The sequence below is a fragment of the Syngnathus typhle genome, linkage group LG11 (genome assembly GCF_033458585.1).
Source record: "Syngnathus typhle isolate RoL2023-S1 ecotype Sweden linkage group LG11, RoL_Styp_1.0, whole genome shotgun sequence".
Lineage (NCBI taxonomy): Eukaryota > Metazoa > Chordata > Actinopteri > Syngnathiformes > Syngnathidae > Syngnathus > Syngnathus typhle.
Genome location: NC_083748.1, coordinates 10225342 through 10248104, shown reverse-complemented (window position 1 = coordinate 10248104; position 22763 = coordinate 10225342). Strand labels below are relative to the sequence as shown.

General features: G+C 40.9%; 1 protein-coding gene across 1 annotated transcript in view; it reads right to left on the bottom strand.

Moving 5' to 3' along the window:
• suclg2 (succinate-CoA ligase GDP-forming subunit beta) overlaps positions 1 to 21702 on the bottom strand; it is a 32107-nt gene extending 10405 nt beyond the window's left edge. Inside the window, exons 1-9 of the mRNA XM_061291949.1 lie at positions 21571 to 21702; positions 14659 to 14806; positions 10866 to 10965; positions 10029 to 10119; positions 9067 to 9219; positions 8838 to 8927; positions 8140 to 8236; positions 7429 to 7590; positions 6464 to 6606 (exon numbers count right to left, since the gene is read on the bottom strand). Coding sequence (XP_061147933.1) covers positions 6464 to 6606; positions 7429 to 7590; positions 8140 to 8236; positions 8838 to 8927; positions 9067 to 9219; positions 10029 to 10119; positions 10866 to 10965; positions 14659 to 14806; positions 21571 to 21693 — 1107 coding nt within the window. The 5' untranslated portion in view covers positions 21694 to 21702. The remainder of the gene's footprint in view (positions 1 to 6463; positions 6607 to 7428; positions 7591 to 8139; positions 8237 to 8837; positions 8928 to 9066; positions 9220 to 10028; positions 10120 to 10865; positions 10966 to 14658; positions 14807 to 21570) is intronic.
• Between the last annotated feature and the right edge of the window lie 1061 nt (positions 21703 to 22763).

The window sequence follows — 22763 nt, the reverse complement described above, 5'->3', positions numbered from 1 at the left end:
ATTCCTCTCGGCGTCTATTATGGACTTCACACACCAACTCCAACATTAGCCACTTGAGCGCAATATTTTCATTTGGAATCATTCCATTCCTGACAATTGCGTGTACGGAACCCACAAGTGAGGAGAGGTAATTACTGCAGGCTTCATGCATGATGCTTTTCAATATTCCCAGCCATCTTCCAAATGTAAAAATATGCAAACCGCAGTATCGTAAAACAATGAATTATGCATTCACGCTTACCTTAGGACGATACGGTGGCAAACATGAAACGAAAGGATGACTGCGTATATCTCCAATGTGAGTCCCTTTGCATTAACAGCATGAATCCATTCTTCAGCTTCTTTTAATAATTACGCAACCTTATTGTCACTTTCGCCAAAGACCCCAGAAAAGATTGTGTGTCACGTGTGCTGCTTTCCTACATCGTAAAAGTTCCGTTTCCACTTCAGTGGATGTCATTCACTCAGATCTTCTTCCGTGGCATTAAAAAAAAAAAAGATGCAAACTCCGATTAAAAAATGCGGCAAAACTATTTGATAACAGTTCAGGGCCTTACTAGTATTCCATGCTACAACGCCTTTCCAATTACCCGACTTCTGTTGAACGCACGCACGCACGCCCGGAACGCATGCAAAGCACATCGCTCACATCTTTACGCTGTGCCTGCCAAAGTAGTAAAACTTCCATTAAATCCGTTTCACAGGCCATGAAGCCTGACTTCCTCCGTGTTCTCCATGCCGGCGGGTTCAGTGAGCCGTGAACCACACTCGGCTGCCCCCCCCCACGCTACCCACCTCTGCTGAAGCTCTCTTTGAGGTCCTTAAGAATAAACACAGAGGCTCCCATCTTAGCACTCTATCGAGCCGGTGCCCCACATACGGGTCAACAACAGATGGCTCGGACTTGCCGTTTGTGTGTCAGTGACAGCGAATGGAAGTCTTCTCCTGCAAGATGAGCTCCAGTGATTACAGACTCAGACAGTTTTCTAATTATTCTGTCAACCATCAATCCTGTGGGCTGATGCGAGCCATCCTGCGCCCTGATGGACAATGTAATCACTGCGAGAGCCAGCATCTGACTCTCCCACTCGCCGCCATCCTGCACTTGCTTTTCTTTCAGTTTTTCCTGCCTCCCGAAAAGAACAGCTATCTTGAATCGCTGCGCTTATCTTTCTAGTCAGCTCTCACTTAGGCAAGATTTAAACCGCGAGTACCTCGTTGAAATTTAATTCCCATATCTGATCTTTTTGGAATGTTTGTTTACATGTACAAGTGACACTACAAGAAAATATTAAACAATGATAAATGACATAAACTATTAAATACTGTTTAACATGCCTGGTAATAATTGTAAGCTCAGTATTTCACTTCCGCCTTTGGCAGTTATGTTCCTTGTTTGATGTTTGATACAACTCTATTAAAACATGTATTTCGATAATATTTAATGGGCTATGGCTTCGTTAGAGTTTATATTTGGAGTTTTTCAAAATTGTTTATTCGCGTCGACTGAGCACATCGTGTATTGATCAGCAATTGGTGTATTCACTCTGGCTGCAGTCGCATTGGCAAATACCCGATATGCATCCGATTCCCCATCTACATTTCTAAGAAACGTGACGACAGGCTAACGATAACCAATTCCGGGTGTTTTGTGTATTTTTACTGTGTCATATGTCCGAATTGTGCCATTCAAGCCATATTTGGTCCCCTTTTATATTTGCTATTCTCGACAGCATTTGACATTTCCAGTGCTTCAGCTAATACAGTAAAAAGACTAATAAGACAAGCAAATGGAAAAAAAAAAGAAAAAAGGCGAGTGTGGGAGAAAAGAACTGCCACACGATGATTACACTGAAACTATGGGTATTAAAATAAGCTCTTAAATATGTATTCTGTTTTAATTGCATTAAAAATGACGTTTTCTTTCCAAATTGTCATGATTGAAGTCTAGTTTCCATTTTTTTCCTCTCCATTAAGGTCAACCATACCACTGCTCGATATGTATTTTCATTTCCACATTGACACACCAAGCATGCCACCCACGCACAGCACCTCCAGTACAGAAACAACCTACCAGACTCTCAAACTCTGCAGGAGTCCAGTCATTTAAACCTGCCATTTTATTATAAAATCCAAAAAAAACCAAAAGGGTGTTAGGCTAGAAAAGGCTTACAGAACATAATATTCTTCATCTGTGCCAATGTTCAGGTTATCCAGCAGAAATTTCACGACTATCTGCAGTCTCATCCGCCAGCAGCAGATACCGACTGAGATAACAACCTCGCTGAGGCGTTGTCGCATTGTCTCTCCTGTTTAGCGAACATGGCAGATTGCGCTCCCATCAGATTGTCACGTCAATCCAGACAGCGAACGAGGATCGCCTCGGCTGATACTGATTCTTTCTTCTGGCTGCCACTTATCAGAACGTAACCAAAGAAAATCATGTATGGATGAAGGAACTGTTTAGCAACCTGATGCTCTACATAGAATGCAATATGGGATTTCAAATCTACATTGAGCTATATTGATTTCAGTCTTGAGTCTATCCTGTTCAAATGAACTTGAATCCAGTCCCTGAAAATAAAAACAACAAGGCAGAGGCATATTTCTTTGCAGATATCAGGCGGGCGACGTTGCAAGTGAGACTCATCATCTCTCCATTATCCTGGGTAATATAGACATAGGAGAATCACAAAAGAGGCTAGTATTAAATCACTCGTAGAAAATTCAATTACGCTGATAATAATCTCTTGCTGCACTATGCCTGGCATGTCTTACAAAGTAACACACGGCATGGACAGAAGTAGAGGTCAGCGAGACATGGGGACTCGTTTCAAGTACACAAATTGCTCTAACAAACTATCATCTGTATTAAGTATACTAGGGACAATCCTGTTTGGTTACAAGATGAGTCGACCAGTCCACCATAACAAAGATGGCTGTTATTGACAATTTATTTTTTTCACCAAATTCAAGTGTCTGCCTTTCTACTGATATGGATTGATAGAAAATATAAACATTTGTGGGAATGAATTACTCTCTCAGACTCTATTTTATGAATCGAATGACTCATTAAGTTGAACTTTGACTACCTCAAACTCAAAATATATTCATATATATTTAAGACTTTGACATGGAAGTTCACAGGGTGCTCCTATTTTCCGCTGCTAATTAATTTCCGGCAGCACTCACTTGCTCTCATGGCAATTAACTGAGGACTAACCTCAAAAATTGACTTCAAAATATAACTAACAGCTCACGAAAACAAACAAGGCTTACAGTGTTTAATGGATGACTGCGAGAATGTGAATGAGCTCATCAACCTCATGTTTGAGTGGCTTCACATTATCTCAGTGTATGTGAAGAATCTAAGAGGCGCACTACTGCTGCAATGTGTTCCAGCACTAGACAAGAAATAGTTGTCTGTAGTATCATCCATTAGCAAATGCAAAACAGAACAGCGAAGAGAATCATGGCTGCTGTCGAAAAACATGCAATATCTGGTCATATTGCAAAGACATCCACTGCAGTGAATTTGAATTTGCTCACTTGGCATCCTTTTGGTTAGCAGTGGGATGGAAAATGGATGCAAATAGGTGCAAGAACTTGCTTCATTGGAGTAACTGACAATCGAAGTCTGAATGTCAAAATGAGAATATTTGCAATCAAAAACCACCATCAGGAAATTGAAACTGTTGAGTATTTTTCTCATCCATCCATCCATCTTTTATAACGCTTGTCCCCACGGAGGTTGCGGGTGTGCTGGAATCTATCCCAGCAGTCATCGGGCAGTAGGCGGGGCACGCCCTGAACCGGTTACCAGCCAATCGCAGGGCACACAGAGACGAACGACCATCCGCACTCACACCTAGGGGCAATTTGGAGTGCCCAATCGGCCTACCAAGCGTGACTTTGGGATGTGGGAGGAAACCAGAGTTCTCGGGGAAAACCCACGCAGGCACAGGCAGAACATGCAAACTCCACACAGGGGGGACCGGAGGTTGAATTGAACCCGCAACGTCTGAAATGTGAGGCGGACGTGCTAACCAGTGCCCCGCTGTGCTGCCCGGTATTTTTTTTCCATTCTGGGAAATGAATCAATTTGCAATGATACTCAGACTCATTTTGGACTGCACAAGTCCATACTCAGTCACAATCATCTTCCTCCCCGACCCTCTGTGGATGTAAAGGCCCCAACGCGATGACGGCGTGGCTGTCGGCTTTTTGTCCAAACAGTGCGAAGCAGGTGCCGCAATGACAAAACACTCCTGGCAGCAATAAGAGAAGAAAGAGTGCCGAGCTCAATTAGCCGTCGCTCCAATCCCAGATCCCGTATTGATTTCTCGCAGACAAGGAATGCCGGACAGGGGAGCACTCACTCAAACGTGCCGTTGGGAATTGTCTGATGCTGTGAGAATCCACAGGGACACATTGGACAAGGTGACAGGATGGCGGCAATGTATTAGCAGTCCGTCGTCTTTATACATACTGAAAAGTACGGCGATGTAATACCGCTGTCTAATGATGATAAATAGAAAGTGATCTCACTGTTCGGAAACACGCGAGGCACTGTACTAACCCTTAAGCGATGGCGAAGGAGACAAGACGAGACAAAAGTTCTCCGAGGGCCAAATCAATCTGACAAGTCTCGAGTTCCCTTGCGCATTTCTAGACAATCCGCTCACTTCTTCAAATTAACCTTCAAAAGACAAATGTGGGCCCGAATGTGTGGCAACCTTATTAGACCTTTTTCCACTTGTCCAGAAAATGAAGCTGGTTAAAGTAAAAGGAATTGACTTTATTTTATATACATATATATATATATATAGCAGCGATTGAAAAAAGGGATGAAAGTTCCAACTTTCAACTTAAAAGGTCACAAGGTCAGTGCTACCTTGCGCGAACCTGCAACATTCACTTTAGCATTGTGAATCCAAATGTAGCACATCTAAATGTTTCCTACAACAAACAAAACCCCGAGCTGTCACAAGAGTAGCATTTTAATGCACTGTAAGCAAATCTGCTGGAAAAACATTGGAGGAAGCAGAACTTCTCCCCCGTAATGGCTAACCAAGGCAATGGCTTTGTCACAATATAGTGTTGCTTAGAAGTAAGAAAAGAAATGAATCAGAAAGACAGCTCGCTCTCCTTTACGCGCACAAAACTGTCACAATGGCAGATTGTTGGCCGGACTAAATACGTGGCCCCTTCACGGCCAGGCCCATATTTGGATCTTGTGTAATATCGTGCGCATTGGGAATGAACTCAATTATTGGTGGCAGGTTGCTTTCTTCCATCCTTGTTGGCTTGCATTGCTTATGTTTACAACACGGGGGACCGGGCACCTCCCACAGACCGTGTGCTTCTGGCGCAGCTTGTGATGAAAGGTTGCAGTGTTCCAAGACTTGGAATATGTGTGGGCTCTGACTGATAATATGAACATACACACTCCTGCACGTGTGATTGGGGTATGGGCTTTCCATTGCAAACTTCCTAATGGTATCATGACTCATCGGGTGAAGCGAGCTCTTACGAGTAGGTAAAGTCACTGGGAAAGTCGGAATCTCGTAAAAGACCTAAAAACGGCAGCCCCATTTGTGCTTTTTTTTTTAAAACATATTTTCCCAAGGAGTAAAAATTAAACAGAGAAGATCCATCTCGCCTTGCACATTTAATACATATTTTGGCATCTGAGTTGGAATTTGTAAGCACTGCACTTCATATAAACGGCATCTCAGTATCTGATGATGTTTGCCATCCTTCACAAATGTCATTATTTACTCAAGCCTATAACATTTCAGAAAACAGCCTTCAGCCCTGAAAACAAAATGGATCTCGAGTTGGACAAAACATCCATCAGTCACTTTCTTGACTGCAGCGGCACAAGGCAATAAAAGGCTTATTTGGTATTTTCCGTCTTCAAAAAGCATCTTGCCTTCAGGTGACATCAAGTGCACATTCAGGTATTTGGCGCACAAACATTCCTATACGAAGCAAGTCTGGAAAACAAATCCGTGTGCTGTAAGCACGCTAGAAGTCTAAATATAAAAACCTGACTCGTCTGTTGCTGACCCAAGATAGAGAAACCTGTTTCAGCATTATTTGTCAGAATCAAACAAACAATGTTTTTCACTCGCAATACTTCTAAACATGTTTTCCCAGCAGGACAATTTTCTCAGCCTTTCCGCCTCTATTTTTTTTCCCGGCATATAATAACGGTTAAGGCAATACATGCTCCAATGGCGGTGTTTTGAAACAGAAAGGGGCTTTTGTCATCGCTGCTATTCAGTCATGTCACTTGCTCTTCCCTCAACACAATGAGCATGAGACATTAAAGCTCAGCGACACAGGAGGGAGGGAGAAGCAGATGGAGAGGTAAAATGTGTGTTGAAAAGAAAAAAAGGATGTGCTACTCTGGGAAATGTATAGCATCTTTTTTTTTTAAATGATGTTTTGATCTTACCTTGGGGTCAGCTGTAAGAAGCTTGAAAGCCTCGTACACCTGCCTCTCTTTGACTCCTCCTCCAAGATCCAGGAAGTTGGCTGGCTTTCCTCCATGCAGGTCAATGATGTCACATGTGGCCATGGCTAATCCAGCTCCATTCACTTCAAGTGGGAAAAGAAAAAAAAAAAAGCATGACTGACTTTGAATGGGTAGACTAAAATTGAAACGTGGGTCAAACTAACGACCAATCATGAGTTGTTGTTTGGCTTTACAACGACTTGAGCCAAGAGAACAAAACGCTGTAACTGTGTCCCGGTATGCTCGCAGATTGACACCTCACCCCAAATGTAAATTCAATCATACAGACGTCGCTAGTGTGGCTTATTAACATTTTATTGTAAGTGGGCCCTAAAAGCGTTCTTTACTTTTACAGGTGTGGGCAGTCGCATACGTGGATTGATGCTAAGAGAAAATATTTGCGTTTACGGGCCAACGGGGTAAGAAGGAAGTGCACCTGTTGGTGCTGCTGTAGTCTGTAAAAGCTTTGATTTATGACAATAATGTGGGCCTTTAATGAGAACGCTAACAATCCGGCTCACAAGAGACTTTCTGGGTGGATTATCACTAATTAGAACACATTGGTTACGGTGGCATCCCTTCTGGAGTCCTCAGAAAACTGCTTGTAATGTGGATTAGAGGAGAGCCCAGAGTGCCTTTACTTTGGCAAGGATTTAACTGTGTCCCGAGGGAATTAAGATATACGGCGGATATAAAGAGTCGCTACGCTACTGTTCAATGCAGCATTCTGTGATGTAAAAATATAATAATTTGTCTTTTTTTTTGTTTTTTACATTTAAGATGATCTACTGTATTCAACGAAATTATGGTCAACAAATTTTGGAATCACTTTTTTTTTTTTTGACGCCACAAAAACATTTGATCAGGGGTGTGTAGACTTTTCATATGCTGTGTTGCTTCCATACCAAAGCAGGCAATGTTGCCATCCAGACCGATATATTTGAGATCCCACTTGGCTGCTTCCATCTCTGTGGGGTCACTCTCAGTCATGTCATCCATGGCAAAGACAGCCTTTTGACGAAACTCGGCATTGTCGTCAAAGTTGATCTTAGCATCGAAGCACACCACTGGTCATGTAAGCAGACGGGGAGGGGGGGGGGGGGGCATAAAATAAGCAGTGACACAAGGAGAAAAAGCACCTGATGTGGGACGCAGGAAAAATGAAAGCATGTCACGTGCAGACAGGTGATTATAAATTCAAAAAAACTGAAATTAACAAAATGAAAGGTTTCCCTGTGGCTTGTTTAAATAAATTATTTCAGAGGTTAGCGTCTGAATAAATTGTGGCTCGGCGCCTTCCCCGCTCGCTGCCTGGAAGGGATAAAGCCGACCATTATAGTAGACCTCATGGACATCTTCTTTACACTTCAAAGATTTAATTTCAAAGGGGCCATATTCATTAGGATACCTGCAAAAGACAGCGAGCAAAATATTCGCTCGTTCGTCACAGGAATTTCTTTGAAAACGGTACAGCAACAAAAATAAAGGCATCATTACATCAGAATAAATATTTGGAATGCATGACCTTTGAAATGTCTACATAAAGAACCCATGTAATAAAAAAAATCAAAACATTCAAAAACAACTGTATTTAAATCACGATAGGAAGGAGGTACCTTGTCCTTCAGGAGTCTCTCCGAGAGGGTTGACTTCAACTTGAGTGGCGTCGACTTTCAAGAAGAGATCATAGAGCCTCTTAATCTGATCTGCCGCCTGCAAAAGTCCATAGAGGAAAATAATTACTGGATGGTTCAGATCTGAGCAGCCGGCCCGACCAAGACCAATCAGCCTCCAACACACGCAACAAAACCTGGCAGATCACCTTCGCTGTCACACTGTCTGGTTTCAAGTATTGGTAATCAATTGATTTGGACAAAAGGCAACAAATCCAGTTCGGCGCCAGATTGTCGGTTTCACATTATTCATATATTGCTTTTATTTTCAACAAGGTGGACTTGAAAACTAAAATGCGTCCAGACAACCACAAACGATGCTCTTGCTTTTTCCAAGGGTTAGGAAATATAATAAAGTGTCTTCCTACCTCCAAACACAACCTAGGGAAATACCATTTGCAAAGCACTGTACAGACAGAACCACCAGATGTGACAGTTGACCCTCTGGCAAGCACGCCGAATGCCTTGACACTTCACAGCACACATCGGAAAACTAATAATATCAACTTTGATTGGTCTATAAATAATCATGCAGCTGTCTTTGGGTACACACAGCACGTCCATATTTTACAATACATCAGTGGCTCTGCATCACACTTTGTTAGGACTTTACAGAGTAAAGACCTTACTGTGCTTATTACCTGTCTCTGCAGAGGTCCTTTGAAGCCCAAATTAGCTGCCATGCGAATTGCCTGGTCGTCATGTACACCTTCAAATATATCTATGACTTCCTGTCAGAATTGGGGTACAAGTGAAAGAAGGTGACAGCAACTCAAACGCTGAAGAATAATTTTACACCAAATGCCCGACTATGGATTATAAATTTGCGCTTTTTACGAGTATGTGGATTGTTAAACACAAATGACTTACCTTAAAAATGAGTTCTGGTGTGCTAGCTGCTACTTCCTCAATATCCACACCTCCCTGGGGACTTCCAACCATAACGGGACCGTTACAGGAGCGATCCATTAGAATAGCAAAGTAGGTCTCCCTGGTTATGTCCAAGGCCTCTGCAACCATCACCTTCACGTGAGGAAAATGGGAGATGTGACTGATGGATGGACTTTGGTTAGCGAATCCCTTTGACTGTGGTAAATACACTCAATGCATTTTGCAAGTTACCACATTTGAATTGTAAACACCGGGAAAAAAATCGGCGGAATCACTTTGAAGGAATAATGAGATCGGGGAGGCAAATTTGGGAAATCAGTTGAGGGACAGGAGTGGTTACGTTTATAGACACTACTTTATTCTGCTTCCAACCCATCACCTACTAAAATAGGAAGGACTGCCTTATCTGCCTTTAGTGTTTAGAGAGTATTCATTTAGTGCTATTACGTAAACTTCGTAACAGTCATTCGCTTTGCGGTTCACCTCTGTCCATATTGTTTCGTTAAAACCAAACCCTCTCAATTCTACTTGTTTCTCTATCTCGCCCTATTCCACAAGAATATTCCCCGTGCCTCTCTCCATCACCTCTGCACAATCCTCTATCAGCGCTGACAGCAAATCCATGTGGGTGATGCGCAAGTGCTGTTTCCCGCTGAATGGCATTCTCTACTCGGTAGCGCGGTGAGGTCTGGGAGTAGATTCAAGCTTCATCGGAAGGTTGACAACTAAGCTCTGACGGTCGTATGATTGGCCAAGCTTAGACTAAAAGGACTACACTTACCCAGATCTTCCACACTTGCTGGGGATGGCTAAAAATAACGATTTTCGTGGAAACTCTCAAGAGGTCCGGTTTGTCAGAAGGCTCAAGATGAGGCCCACATCATAATAATGTGTGAAGTGCAGTACCGTCTTATCATTATCTTGGCTGGATAGCAACTTACCGTTTTCACTTTCACTCCATCTTTCGGCGTCTGCTTGGTGGTCAGATTGAAACCCAGCATCTTATTAGCCAGCTCACCGACAACTGCGGGGCTATGGGAAAGACGATAACACAGTTGCCACACACTGAATACATTACGGTGGATTAGAGAACGAGTTCAACTCATATTAAATGCGGGCGTCAAGCAATGGAGAATACGACGAGTGACGGAAACGTGGGTATATCTCCTCTATGCAGTACTGTCAATAAACCTCATTTTTATTTGTATGCAAGGATTGCTTCGAAAGAGCCGGATTTATGAATGAATAGAAAAGAAGAAATAAAGCTTTGATTATCACAGAAAGCCGAGTACTCAACCCATTCCCGTTTCCCTCTGCATATTCTGCAATACAGATGCACTCTAAATTATTCAACTCTCGTTGCAAACATTAAAAATGTAATGATTTGTAATGAATCAAAAAAACAACAAGGTAACGACCTCATCGCAACTAATTAAAATCTGCAAATAAATGTGTCGACGGAGCAGCAAACTTTTTTATTCATTTAGAAACAGCCAAAACAATCAAAGAAATAGTCATCAAATACAAAGAACAGTGAAAAATATGCACCACACTTCAGAGTGAACCCTCATTTTAATTTAAATAAATTGAACATGCAAAAATCAAACTCTGCGACTCCGCAAAGCCTTAACAGAGGAAAACTCTCCCATGCGTCAAAACCAAATTTGTGAGTAAAACTAAAGGTCATGCCATAAAAAAAAAAAAGCAGAAGTCTTATTTTAATTTCAAATAATCCTGGCTACTGCATGTGTTTATGTCAAGCAAAGAGGCATACTCACTCCTTGGTTAGATGTACTCCGCCTTTGAGGCCGCTGTCAAACACACCTTTGCCTCTCCCACCAGCCAGAATCTGAGCTTTTAGCACAATCTCTTTGGCATCTGCAACAATAGACGGACATACATGGAAACATAATGCACTAGACGTTTCGCACCTTGAAGTACCCCTTGAGCGTGCTACTCATCCCATTGAGGGAAGAAAAAAGAAAAGAAATGCGTGGACCACTGAGTGTAATATGTGGAACATACAATATTTACTTCAGTGACACCGATGACTATACCATGCAATGTAAAAATGCACTTTTGTACATGAATAAAGCAAACATTCTCAAAAGAATGCAATTTAAGAAACCTTGACCTTTCTCTCATGCAAAATAACCTTTGGTGTCACATTTACCCGACAAGAGCTGAAAATTCACCGTATGTCATTCGGCTCTCTTTTCAGCATTCATCCTACAATAGCCCAATTTAAATAGCTTTGGTACTCTTGATGAAAGATGGTTCCAGGCAAGGTTATCGCGATCTAAGTGGACAAATTCAGCCACTGACAAGAGGCTCTCGTCAAGTTGGAGGGTGGGGGGGGGGAAATAGTGGAGAGCGAGATGGACACCTTGACCCTGGAGGCAAGAAACAAGCCCATCCTATGTCAGTAAATGAAGGAGAACATGGAGACAGAACTTGGGAAGTCACAGACCCGTAAAAAGAATTTGCGGTCCCAAAGAAAATAGTCTCTGGCAAGATGGCGCCGATTAAACTAACACTGCATTAGTGAGACCCGGTATTCATAGTCTGAAAGCCTGGATACTAAGAAAGAAGGAGAAAAAGTGCACTTAGACACAAAAGGAGGTTTGAGAGGAGGCGTCAGTGTTAATAACGAGTGCCTCTTTGCAAAATTAAAAAGAGTTCCAAGTAAGATGAAATAGTATCTCGCGGGCATGAGCAGCAGAGGATGACAGCGGAAACAATTTGAGTTTTAAACCGGGGGCAGAATGAAATAGTTGCCGGATGAAGTACAAGTGAAAATCACGTGGTTGTGTCTGTTAGAGAATAATTTAAAATATTATTGAACAACCCTTCCAATGATAACGGAAAAATAGGTGCGTTAAAATGCACTATTCTAAATAACTCTGATTGTGTCTAAGGGTTGAAATTATATTTCTGAATATATTTCAAGTCACATTTCCCCATTTTACCAAAATTGAATTCCTAAACACTTTCCCTCGTACCTCTCCATGCATGCCAGGCACCATGGAAACAAGTCTCAGGTTGACTTCTGCTGGCACATTAGCATCATGCTAATTCGATAGAGGAGGATGTGTGTCTAAAATAATTCCATGTCTCACCCGCCACATGAATAGGTTAGCGTGCGTAATGAGGAGGTGGAAACACTAAGCTGCTTACAAAAATCATCTCCGAGAGAGACGGGCGCCTTTAGCCTGCAAAGCCTATTTACAGATGTTAGGACAATTTAGAAATTCAGGGCTTTCTCAAAAGCACAGTCTTAAGAGCCAGCTCATTTCTGCTGTAACAGCAGGTTCGATGAGAGTCCCTTGAACCGTGTGTGTCCATGCGTGTGTAAGCCCTCGCACTGTCCGAGTCCTCTGTTCCATATTTATTTTATTTTTTATCCTTTTTATTTGTTTCAGACACTTTAATTATATCTCCAGCCTCCAATACCTTTTCTCCTAATCAGGTATTTGCCACAATGGACGGATGTGCAATACTATCTGTCTTGTTTTGTCACAGGCGAGTACTCGTAAGGAAGAAGAGCCGCTCTGTCCATGCAAGCACTCAGGGGAATATGTCGGTGAAGCACGGCAATCCCTTACTGCACTCAATTTATTCATATCCTATGTTACACTGAATTGCCTACAACTAGTCACACTGCTGTTGCTTGACTATTTCATCGACAGCACAACATGGAGTTTTACGCACTCACAATTACGTCATTGTCTTGTGAAACTTCAAATGGTTCCAAAAATCGAGTAGACCAGGGGTGTCAAACCAATTTTTTTCGCGGGCCGCATTGTAATCATAGCTTCTTTCGGAGGGCCATTATGACTGTCAACCCAAATAAATGTATGAGCACCTCATATTATATATAGTCAAAGCTACAAAACAAACTGACAAATAACTCGTTTTCAAATCAGACCAGTAAAAACTGGTCAAATATAAAAAAAAAAAAAAAAAAGATATTAAAAGTGAAGACAATTTGCAATTCTAGTAGTGACACACGAATTTGACGCACAATTTCTTTGCGGGCCACACAAAATGATGTGGCGCGCCGTATCTGGCCCCCGGGCCTTGAGTTTGACACCTGTGGAGTAGACCATCAAGAAGAGGACATAACGGTCTCCATCCTACACACAAAGAAAGGCACAACAGCACGGTCGCAAACGCACAAAGCTATAAGAGGGTCGCTCGTCTTATCCTTCAGCACTTCTGACAAAGGGCTGTGGTTAAGCCAACTCTACTCAGCACCGCTAAATGCTACTGTCAGCACTTTTCACCAGAGACAACTGCCTTCTTTTGTGAAAGCGTAAGATGAAAGTCATTTAGAAGAAAGAAAAATAAAAAAAGGCGCTTGAAGTGTTTTTCAGTGGGGACAGTTGGAACAACAAAAGAAGGTTTATGGACCGAGTGGAGGTCCAGGCAGCCATACAATATACCGTATTTTCCGGCCTATAAGGCGCACCGGACTATAAGGCGCACCTTCAATGAATGGCCCATTTGAAAACTTTATCCTTATATAAGGCGCACCGGACTATAAGGCGCACCATTAATGCATCATGTCAGATTTTTAATCCAAATCAAATCATTCTCCATTTTATCTTTTTTATTTCAACTTCAGACGGAACAAATGACTTTATAATCATAAAATAATGATCCATAGTCTTTTTGAGTCATGATTCATAGTCTTCAGCGGGCCACTTATGATTGATTTCATGACACAATGCTTTGGGCCGGTTTAAATTTAGGAATTTGGTCCATATATAAGGCGCACCGGACTATAAGGCGCACTGTTGGTTTTTGAGAAAATTTTAGGTTTTTAGGTGCGCCTTATAGGGCGGAAATTACGGTACATACAGAAAAAAAATCTGAACTGCTGCTAAAACTCTATCACGGTTTCCTACCTTTTGACACAAAAGGCTAAAACTACGCCTGTTATCTCTGAGTCCCTATGCGAGCATGGTAATGATCCAAATCGTAAACATGCGAGGGTTAAAATAAGCTATGAAGAAGAGAAATGCAAACGAAAGCCATGCCATGTGTAAAAAACTGAACATGAGAGGCTGTTAAAACAATTAATTTGGTTGAGTGCCATGATGAAGAAACAAGAAGGCACGGCCATCAAGCTGAAAGAACAACAACCACAACAACAACAAAACTAACAGGCTGCGATGCATTAGCGACACATTTGGAAGACATGATTAATCTTGATGAAACTTCATCTCTGATTCTTCACAACAGCGCGGCCAAAGAGTCATGCAAGCTAAATGGGACGGCTTGCATACACATCATTGTTTTTGGCAATCATTTGGAAGTAGTGATGTCATTAAATTATGACTTTCAGATCAAATGTCTTTTCCTGTCCTGAGGCAAGATTACCCCAAAAAAATGAATCCAATGATAAGTAGTATTATAAACATTTTATTTAGCAATTTCTAGATTTTTATACGATACTATAATAGAATGCACAGAAAATGAAATGCATCTACTATAAATGAATTGTTGACAATGTAGCACTTTGATTAATGATCCTACCCCACAAATGTGTGTGTTTCCACGACTCACCTAATCTCTTGGCAGCTTCCAAGGCCTCGGAGGCCGTGTCGGCTACAAAGAAGCGTTGGACAGCAACGCCGCAGTCTTGCATCAATTTTTTGCTCTGGTACTCTTGAAGATTCAGCCATCGTTTAGGACTCAGCCAATTGCGTTGAAGCTGATAAAGGAAAAGCAGCCGGAATGTCAGGACGAGACCTAATGTAGTTAAAACAGTCCAAGATAAAGTTGCAAATCTCCACAATCTCTAACAAGAACATTTCCTCCTCCGCTGTGTCAGAACAAAGCTCTATCACAGTACACGTGTCTTTATCTTACTGAGTACTGCACAGACTACATCCTCTCTCCACTCCCTGACTCCGTCTTGTCTGCTACCTCCAAACATGTCTCGTTCTCCTTTTTCCAGTAATGAGGCGTTAAGTCAGGTTGAGCGCCGGGACAGCTCTTGAGCTATTTGCACCATCAGCAGACACAGACCCTGTCAGCTCCAGCTGCCGCTATTAAAAAGAGATTGAATTTTAAATGTGATGGAGAGACAAAGGCAGGTTGGAGTTTCCCGAAAGAGATGCCCTACGTGAATAGAAATAAGAATCGGAAGGTAGGTTGTGGCAAATACACAGGCGATTCGCTCTTGTGCAGTTCTTCGTCAATTAAAATCAAACTCGCCTCGGAATTTGACTAAACTGACCGACTAAGGATGGACTTATTATCTGTCAGCTCGAGTTACCCCACTTTTCCAATCCTTGTACTGAACACGGATGTTCCGCAAGACTATGTTCTAAGCCCCCTATTTGATTTTCTTTTAACTCCTAACCGCAACCTATGGTGCCTCCCCATGAGTTACACTGGTTTCTTATGGGAAACATTCAATTTCAATGTAAAACCAATTGACAGAAGGATTTCTGTGAACTGAACAGGATAAGCCGTATATAAGAAATAAACAAATAGACCGTTAAATGATAGCTGGAGAGCTGAGCACTGAACGTGCTCTTGTCAATTTGTTTTCTTACGTGTCCAACTAACAATATTACTGTCGTATCAATTATTAAATAACCCTGAATATGTACAATGGTCGTGTGGCTTGTTAACAAGGCGTGGACAGATGGTAAAATCCTTTTTATGAGCAGCGAAGCCTCTCATTATGTCACCGTTGCATGTGCGCAAAGAGCGATTGAGAGCAGCTGCACCATGACCGTGTGCCTCAGCGTTACGCGGGAAATGGGACTAATAGATCAGATACGAAGGTAATTACTAATATTTTATTTCTATTGCTGTTGAGTAATTAGACCGTCAAAACAATATTTCAACCTATTGGTCTGCAAAGCCTGCAGGGCGACAGTTCACCGAGTCGATGTATTCGACGCATTTTCACCTGTAGTCCTATCGTTAAATTTCCCACGTCGCTAGAGAGGGAATTTTGTCGTTTCTTTTCCTCTGCCAAGTAATATGATTTGCACCAATTCAAATATTTCTTAAAATTGTTAAATTAATAAATAATAAAAATTAATAAAAAAAATAAAACAACATAAAATAACAAAAAAAACCAAAAAAATTAATAAATAAATTATGAAAATTTACCGCGTATCATTCAACCAGTAGTTCTCGAGCAAATCAAAGCAGATTGCATTCTGCCAAACTACTTTCATCGTTAACATGTTGTTGTTTTTTGCTTTTTTTTTTTTTTATACCCTCAAGCAAACTTAATGATATAGACACACTTTCCCAGCCTTGTGTAAAAACACCGTCAACAAAGGTGTCTCAATGAGACTCGGTACTGAATATTTTACACCGAGGGGTGGAGAGCCCCTCAACTTGAAACATCTCTTGCAGGAACTTCAAACAACGGGCAGCTTCTCCTTCTGTCTCAGCGAGAGAACACATTTCCATTTCCTCGCCGCAAGGGACAAAGTTAGCTTCGACTAGATTTGAATACTGCTTTACCAAGGTTAATAGGCCTTGCTGTAACTAGTCAGCTGCTTAGGGCTTTTCAATAATTTACATGACCATTAAGAAATGTTGGAGGGTTCTAAAACTGGGAATGTGATTGTCACAAGAAGTCAAATGTGTGTGTGACATTTACAATCAGTTGCTGGCATGCAACAAACTGATGTTAACAATAAATGAACACAACTGCAGTAGTAAATTATGCTATCAGACATTTTCAGTCAAATAAATATTTTTAAAAATGCTGCTGTGCATTCTATATACAGAGCTTGCCTGAGGGGATTCCTTAAGACATAATTTTAAAGTCATTTTATTAAAGTCAAGGAGACCTTACTCGCCTTTATCAGAGGAAGACAATTTGAAGTCATTTTTGAGCAATAAATCTACTGACGGCAGCACTACTACGCGACTGTACACATTGTTATACATCAATATGTCCCCTGCCGGGGGCATTAGAAAGAATGACAACCCAGCCATAAATTTTCACCAGAGCATTTTTAAAGTCCCATGAAGATACTTTAGTTGTATTTGAGACATAACATGAGGTCAGCAAGGTCTGGCCCACAAACCTTTTGCCTCTCAAATGTTTGCATCAAAAAGAAAAATAGTGTTGCCACCCAAAACATATTTTATTTACAAAGCAACACTTTTGTAGTTTTACAGTGGCTAACACATTTGTTATCTTTCCTCAAACATGACGCCTTGGAACGAGACTCCGTAGATGCAAGCTTATTAACGATGCTAATTACCTAAATACCTGTTGAGACACACCAGTCAGGTTTTTCCTTCTTAAACCTGTCTGCTTGAGATTAGAGCGAGTCTGCCAGGATGCAAATCGACTTGATCTAAATCCAGGAGGCCATGCTCCACTGCTCATCTGTACTATTTACAGGTCGTTCGCAGACAGATGCCATTTTTCTCTATCCCCTCATGGTTTGCGCTTGACTTTCGTTTTGAACAGGCAAGGACGCAGAACGGTGCATTGAAAGGTGAAGAACAGGAAGGAAAATGGTTTTGTACATTTGATTATTTTTCCATATTGCATACAAGACAAAACCTATTGTATGTAATACATTGAATAATACTATTTAACCCGACTAGATGATGCAGATTACAAAAGAAGATGATTAAATAACGTACTGCAAGGTTGTAGCTCCTGTCGCGAGCACACTGAATGTTTTCGTTAACAGGATCGTGAAAAAAAAAAAAAAAAATCTGAATACATTAAACATGTCGAATATGGTCTGTCGTATATTAATTCGGCCATTTAAGGTGTTGTAGCTGCTGTAAATGGTTAGAATACATAAATAAGCAAAAGTGGCTGAGTCGACCTTTTGTCATTTTTAATGGCCGCCATTGGTGAACTACAGGTGGCCCGACACTGCCCCTTAAGGGCCACAGGCCATTAGTTCACCGTTAATGTTGAGCCCTAATTTATAATTCATTACTCATAGTAAATGTACAAACTCATAATTAGTGAATCAATATTGATTGGGAATGAAAGTAATGTTTTTTGTATTGAGAAATATGCAATGTTTTTTTATTTTAATATAACAAAACTTTCAAATAAAGGGCGCGCCAAAAAAACAAACAAAAAAAAAACATTACCGGTACACGGAAAGAAACATAGGCCATAACACGAATTTAGTTGAAGAGATCAAGACGAGTTTGATGGCTTTCTATTTAGCACATTAATGCTACACATGACTGTTTTTCGGTCCTGTGCTATTTGATGTCCGTGCTCATGGAAGTTCACACGATCAAGTTCCCTTTAATTTCTCCCCATGTGGTTTGATAAATGAACAGGGAAAATACATGAGTTCATAATGAGAATGGGAACAAATCAATTACTTGGAATTAGTGAACCAGCAATGTGTTAATTTCATGAGCATTTGGAAAAGCCCCTGTCGGGAGCATTCTAGTAAATTAACCCTGCAGCCATTTGTCATCACCAATTAGACAAAAGGGTTCAAGGTCAGTGCATGACAAATAATGAGGATGTTAACCTCATCAGACTGGGGGTAGAAATTAAGCTCCTCTGAAAATTCCAAAAAATGCAACAGTCAGGAAAATACTCAGACCCTGGATAGAGAAACCAGAACTGGCTTCTTAATGCTTACCGATTTATGTTACTAGCCTTTTTTTTTTTCTGCAGATGGTATAGGAGGCGCCAAACTGTACAGAAAACAGATAAATGGCTGAAAAAAAGGATGGCTGACATTCAAGCCCATACATACAGAACTCCAGTTCCCATTTTGAAAACAGAAGCAGCCCTAAGACCAAAGTACGCATCCCTGCTGCAGCATATTAGCGTGACATTTTGTGATCACACTCTTTGAATGTCAAGACTCTTGCTGCAAGTCTGCTGAAAGCAAAATTCTTCCGTAGATTAGCTGTTACTTTATTTTCAGCCTAATGTGAGTTGTGTGAGAGAGGTTTTACTTGGGTCCTTTCACAGAGAGAAAAAAAACCCCCCAAAAACCTGTACCTTTCCACTATTCCTGGAAACATTGAAGAGCCGCTATAAAGTGCAATCGCATCAGAACTTTAGCTTTGTCGTCGTTTCCACCTTTGGTGGCTGACGACATTGCTTGAACCTACTCTAATTTATTCTCCCAGAAGAAAAAGACATCAATTATGCTTAAATTGCGACACAAACATAAACATAAAGACCTTGACTTGATTGAAGCTTTTAAATACGTTGCGCCAGAGAGACTTCAAACAAACATCTGCCACTCTTGAAGACAAAATGATTGAGAAAAAAGGCCAACCAGGAAAAAAAAAAAAAATGATATCAAAAAGTAGGCCACACAGAGGCAGTGTATATGCAGTAGCGTACCACAAAGAAAAGTCGAATGTGCATCGATCGGCAGATTCACACAAGGAGGAGAGCGGCTCGTCCGTGCGGCAAAAGAAAGTTAATTGAATTTCAGTTACCTATTGACAAGTTGTGTCCAAATCTATAAGTGGCTGCCAAAATGAATTTGCGGCGGCGCTGCTGTAATATTTTATTTTGCGCAGCCGGGGAATTAAAACATTACAGCACGTTTGCTTGCATCCTTGTTGTCGGAGGTGTCAGGCTAGCTGTTGCATGGGCCTTGTGTGCCATTAAGTACAGAGGCAGTTAGGTAGCAGGAGCGAGTCAGGTCGTCCCTGGAGTGCCGTTGACGATAATTACTGTCGAGAGAGCGTCTCGCGAGACGAGGTGGCAGATGCCCGCCTGGCTCCGACCCGAACATATGCCACTTTCTCATTCAGCGCATACACGCCGCACTTGGGATATTCATCTCCTGTCAAGACCTTACCATTTGACAGTCTCATATCACCAAAAATGATAACGAACAAGTGACAGAACAATGATATCATGATAAAATCCTCAAAAAAAATGGAAGTAATATCCAAACCATCTAAATAGATTGCAACAGCATCATTCTACTCACTCGCCAGTTACTTTAAAGGTCTCTTTTCATCTTTTTGTTTTAATTATTTTTTAGGTCTTTTTATTAGGTCTGAAAGAATTTGGGTTACAAGTAATTCAGCCGTTTGTTGATCTTGAATGCATGACCTCTGAACCGACAACAATGACAACAGCGCAAAGCAAAAAGGGGAAGATGCTCAAAAATATTGAATGAATGTATTTTGACAAATATTGTGCTTAATGGGGGTAGGTCAGGGGTGTCAAACTCATTTTCTTTTTCACAGGCTGCATTGTAGTCATAGCTTCTTTCGGAGGGCCATTATGACTGTCAACCCAAATAAATGTATGAGCACCTCATATTATATACAGTCAAAGCTACAAAACAAACTGACAAATAACTCGTTTTCAAATCAGACGAGTAAAAACTGGTCAAATATTTAAAAAGAAATATATATATTATTAAAAGTGAAAACAACTCTAGTAATGACACACGAATTTGATGCACAATTTGTCTTCGCGGGCCACATAAAATGATGTGGCCCCCGGCCCTTGAGTTTGACACCAGTGGGCTAGGTGAATCACAGCATAGTGTATTTCATTATCAATAGTTTTTGCCGATTTAAAATAAGAACCAACATCACAACATTGTGTATTTCATTATCAATAGGTTTTGCCTATTTAAAATAAGAAACAATGAAACTGATTAAAAATAAAAACAATTACATTGAGGAAGAAGAATACCATTCAAAATATCTGGTCAATTTTTAAGAAATGTTTTGTCGACAATGGAATGTAGCTTGATGTGAAATGTTGCTTCTCCAGAAATATTTTTGATGCACTTAGTTGAACCTTACTTGTTGTTCATACAATGTAAGTAAGGAACTAGTACTTTTTTGGACTCCATGCATTTCACTTGACCAATTGTTCCAAGACGACTATCTTTATAGCTGGCTGATTTCATTACCTGCGAAATGTGATGCATTTAAATGCATTCACAATGCATTTTAAAAGTATGTTTACAATGTATTGCAATAATTGTAGAGAACAAACTTAAAGATGCAACAGTAACTATTTGCAATGTGCAAATCTGATAAGAACAAACGGGTTGTTTAAGTAGCAAACTCAGTTAACAATTGGTCAAAGTACAACGTCCGACCTTTACACTTTGGTCTTATCTGAAACGGAGGCTGTCCTCTGCTTAAAGCTTTCAGACATTCGGTTCTGTTCTGAAAAAGATGGCAAGGTCATATTTTGATTTACGGTGGGAACACATGCATTCTAAATGCTGTCAATACGTTAATGCACTGATGATAAACTGTCGTTTATTCATATGATCTGACATTTTTCTTCACGCAACCTCGTGTAACTAGTCACGTAATGCACGATTATAACGATTAGAGGACAATAAGATGGTGATGTTATGGTGTGTCAACAACTCGCTCCTACTGTCAACTTTACCTTATGCATGACTCGCGATAACGTGCACACAATCGTGCAAGCAATCATCGAATATGACCCGATTTCGCAAACCTGCATTGTGATGAGAAAAGAAGAGACTGTACCTTCAGCTTGTTAAGAAGTAGGTGCTTTGACGTGGCTGCACCGAGTCCTCTCGTTGCAGCACGGGCTGTCATGGATGCCGCCATATTGTTAGGGAACTGAGAGTAGGATGACGTCACGAGCATGTGCTGGTTTCCACGTCAACCGACACGCAGGGGCGGTGCTTGGAGAAAAGCGCACTCAGCAAGGGTGGCTACATTTACTTCAGACTGTAGAAAAATAGGCAAATTCAAATGTAATTTTTTGATCAATCGTCATTTGTGTTTGAAAAAAAAAAACGTTAAATAGGTTAGGATAGATTATCAGACACTTTTGTTGTGTTATTAAGAAAAAACTGATCATACACTGTCATATAATTAAACTTATAAGTTAGTTAAAAGTCAAAGTCACACATTCTGACATTTGATTTTTTTTTTTAACTTTATTTCAGATGCCAAACCTTCCTTTGAGGCCCTGGCTGCTTAATCCTTACAAATGTTCATCCTTGACCACTTCCAAATCCTTCGACTGAAATGTGACTAACTGTCAATTACCTTTCAAGTCTGACACCTGCTTCCCTATGGAGAAGGATTTAATACAAAATGTCACAGAGGAAGATGGAAAAGATATTGAAGTGCACCGTGTCCTCTCGATGCAAAATCACAAAGTGCTGTCAGGGAGTGTTCAGGTTTCTGTGAGTTTTCTCCTGGGTAGAAATTCAAAACATCCCTCCACTTTGCTGCAAAATTCAATGTAGTGGAACAAGGTACAGGGACATGTCAACCACACAAATGTTGTGCCTTTTTTTGCAGAAAGGCTAAAAACACTCTTTAGAGGGAAAGAAACGGGAACAGCAAAGTCTGATCATTTGCAGCAAAAACCCACGCGGTGGCATATTTCAACAAATACACAGAGGGATGAGTCATGTGACATCCAAAAGACTTTATATTCATAATACATGATATAAGTTTGAGGGGAACGACATTTTTGAATGTTTTATCGTTTTTGAGCCAACCACCAAACACTATCGCTGCACCAACCACTTAACAAACACTGTCGCTTCACTTAACAAACAATTATTTGTTGACAGAGGGATCTGTGAGGTTAAACATCTGCCTCTTAGAATTAAGCTTTGTCTCTCCTCACAGCATACAGACAAACATTGGTTTTATGTCAAAAAGCTACTTGAGACTTGGATGTGTTTATCTCCTTGCTA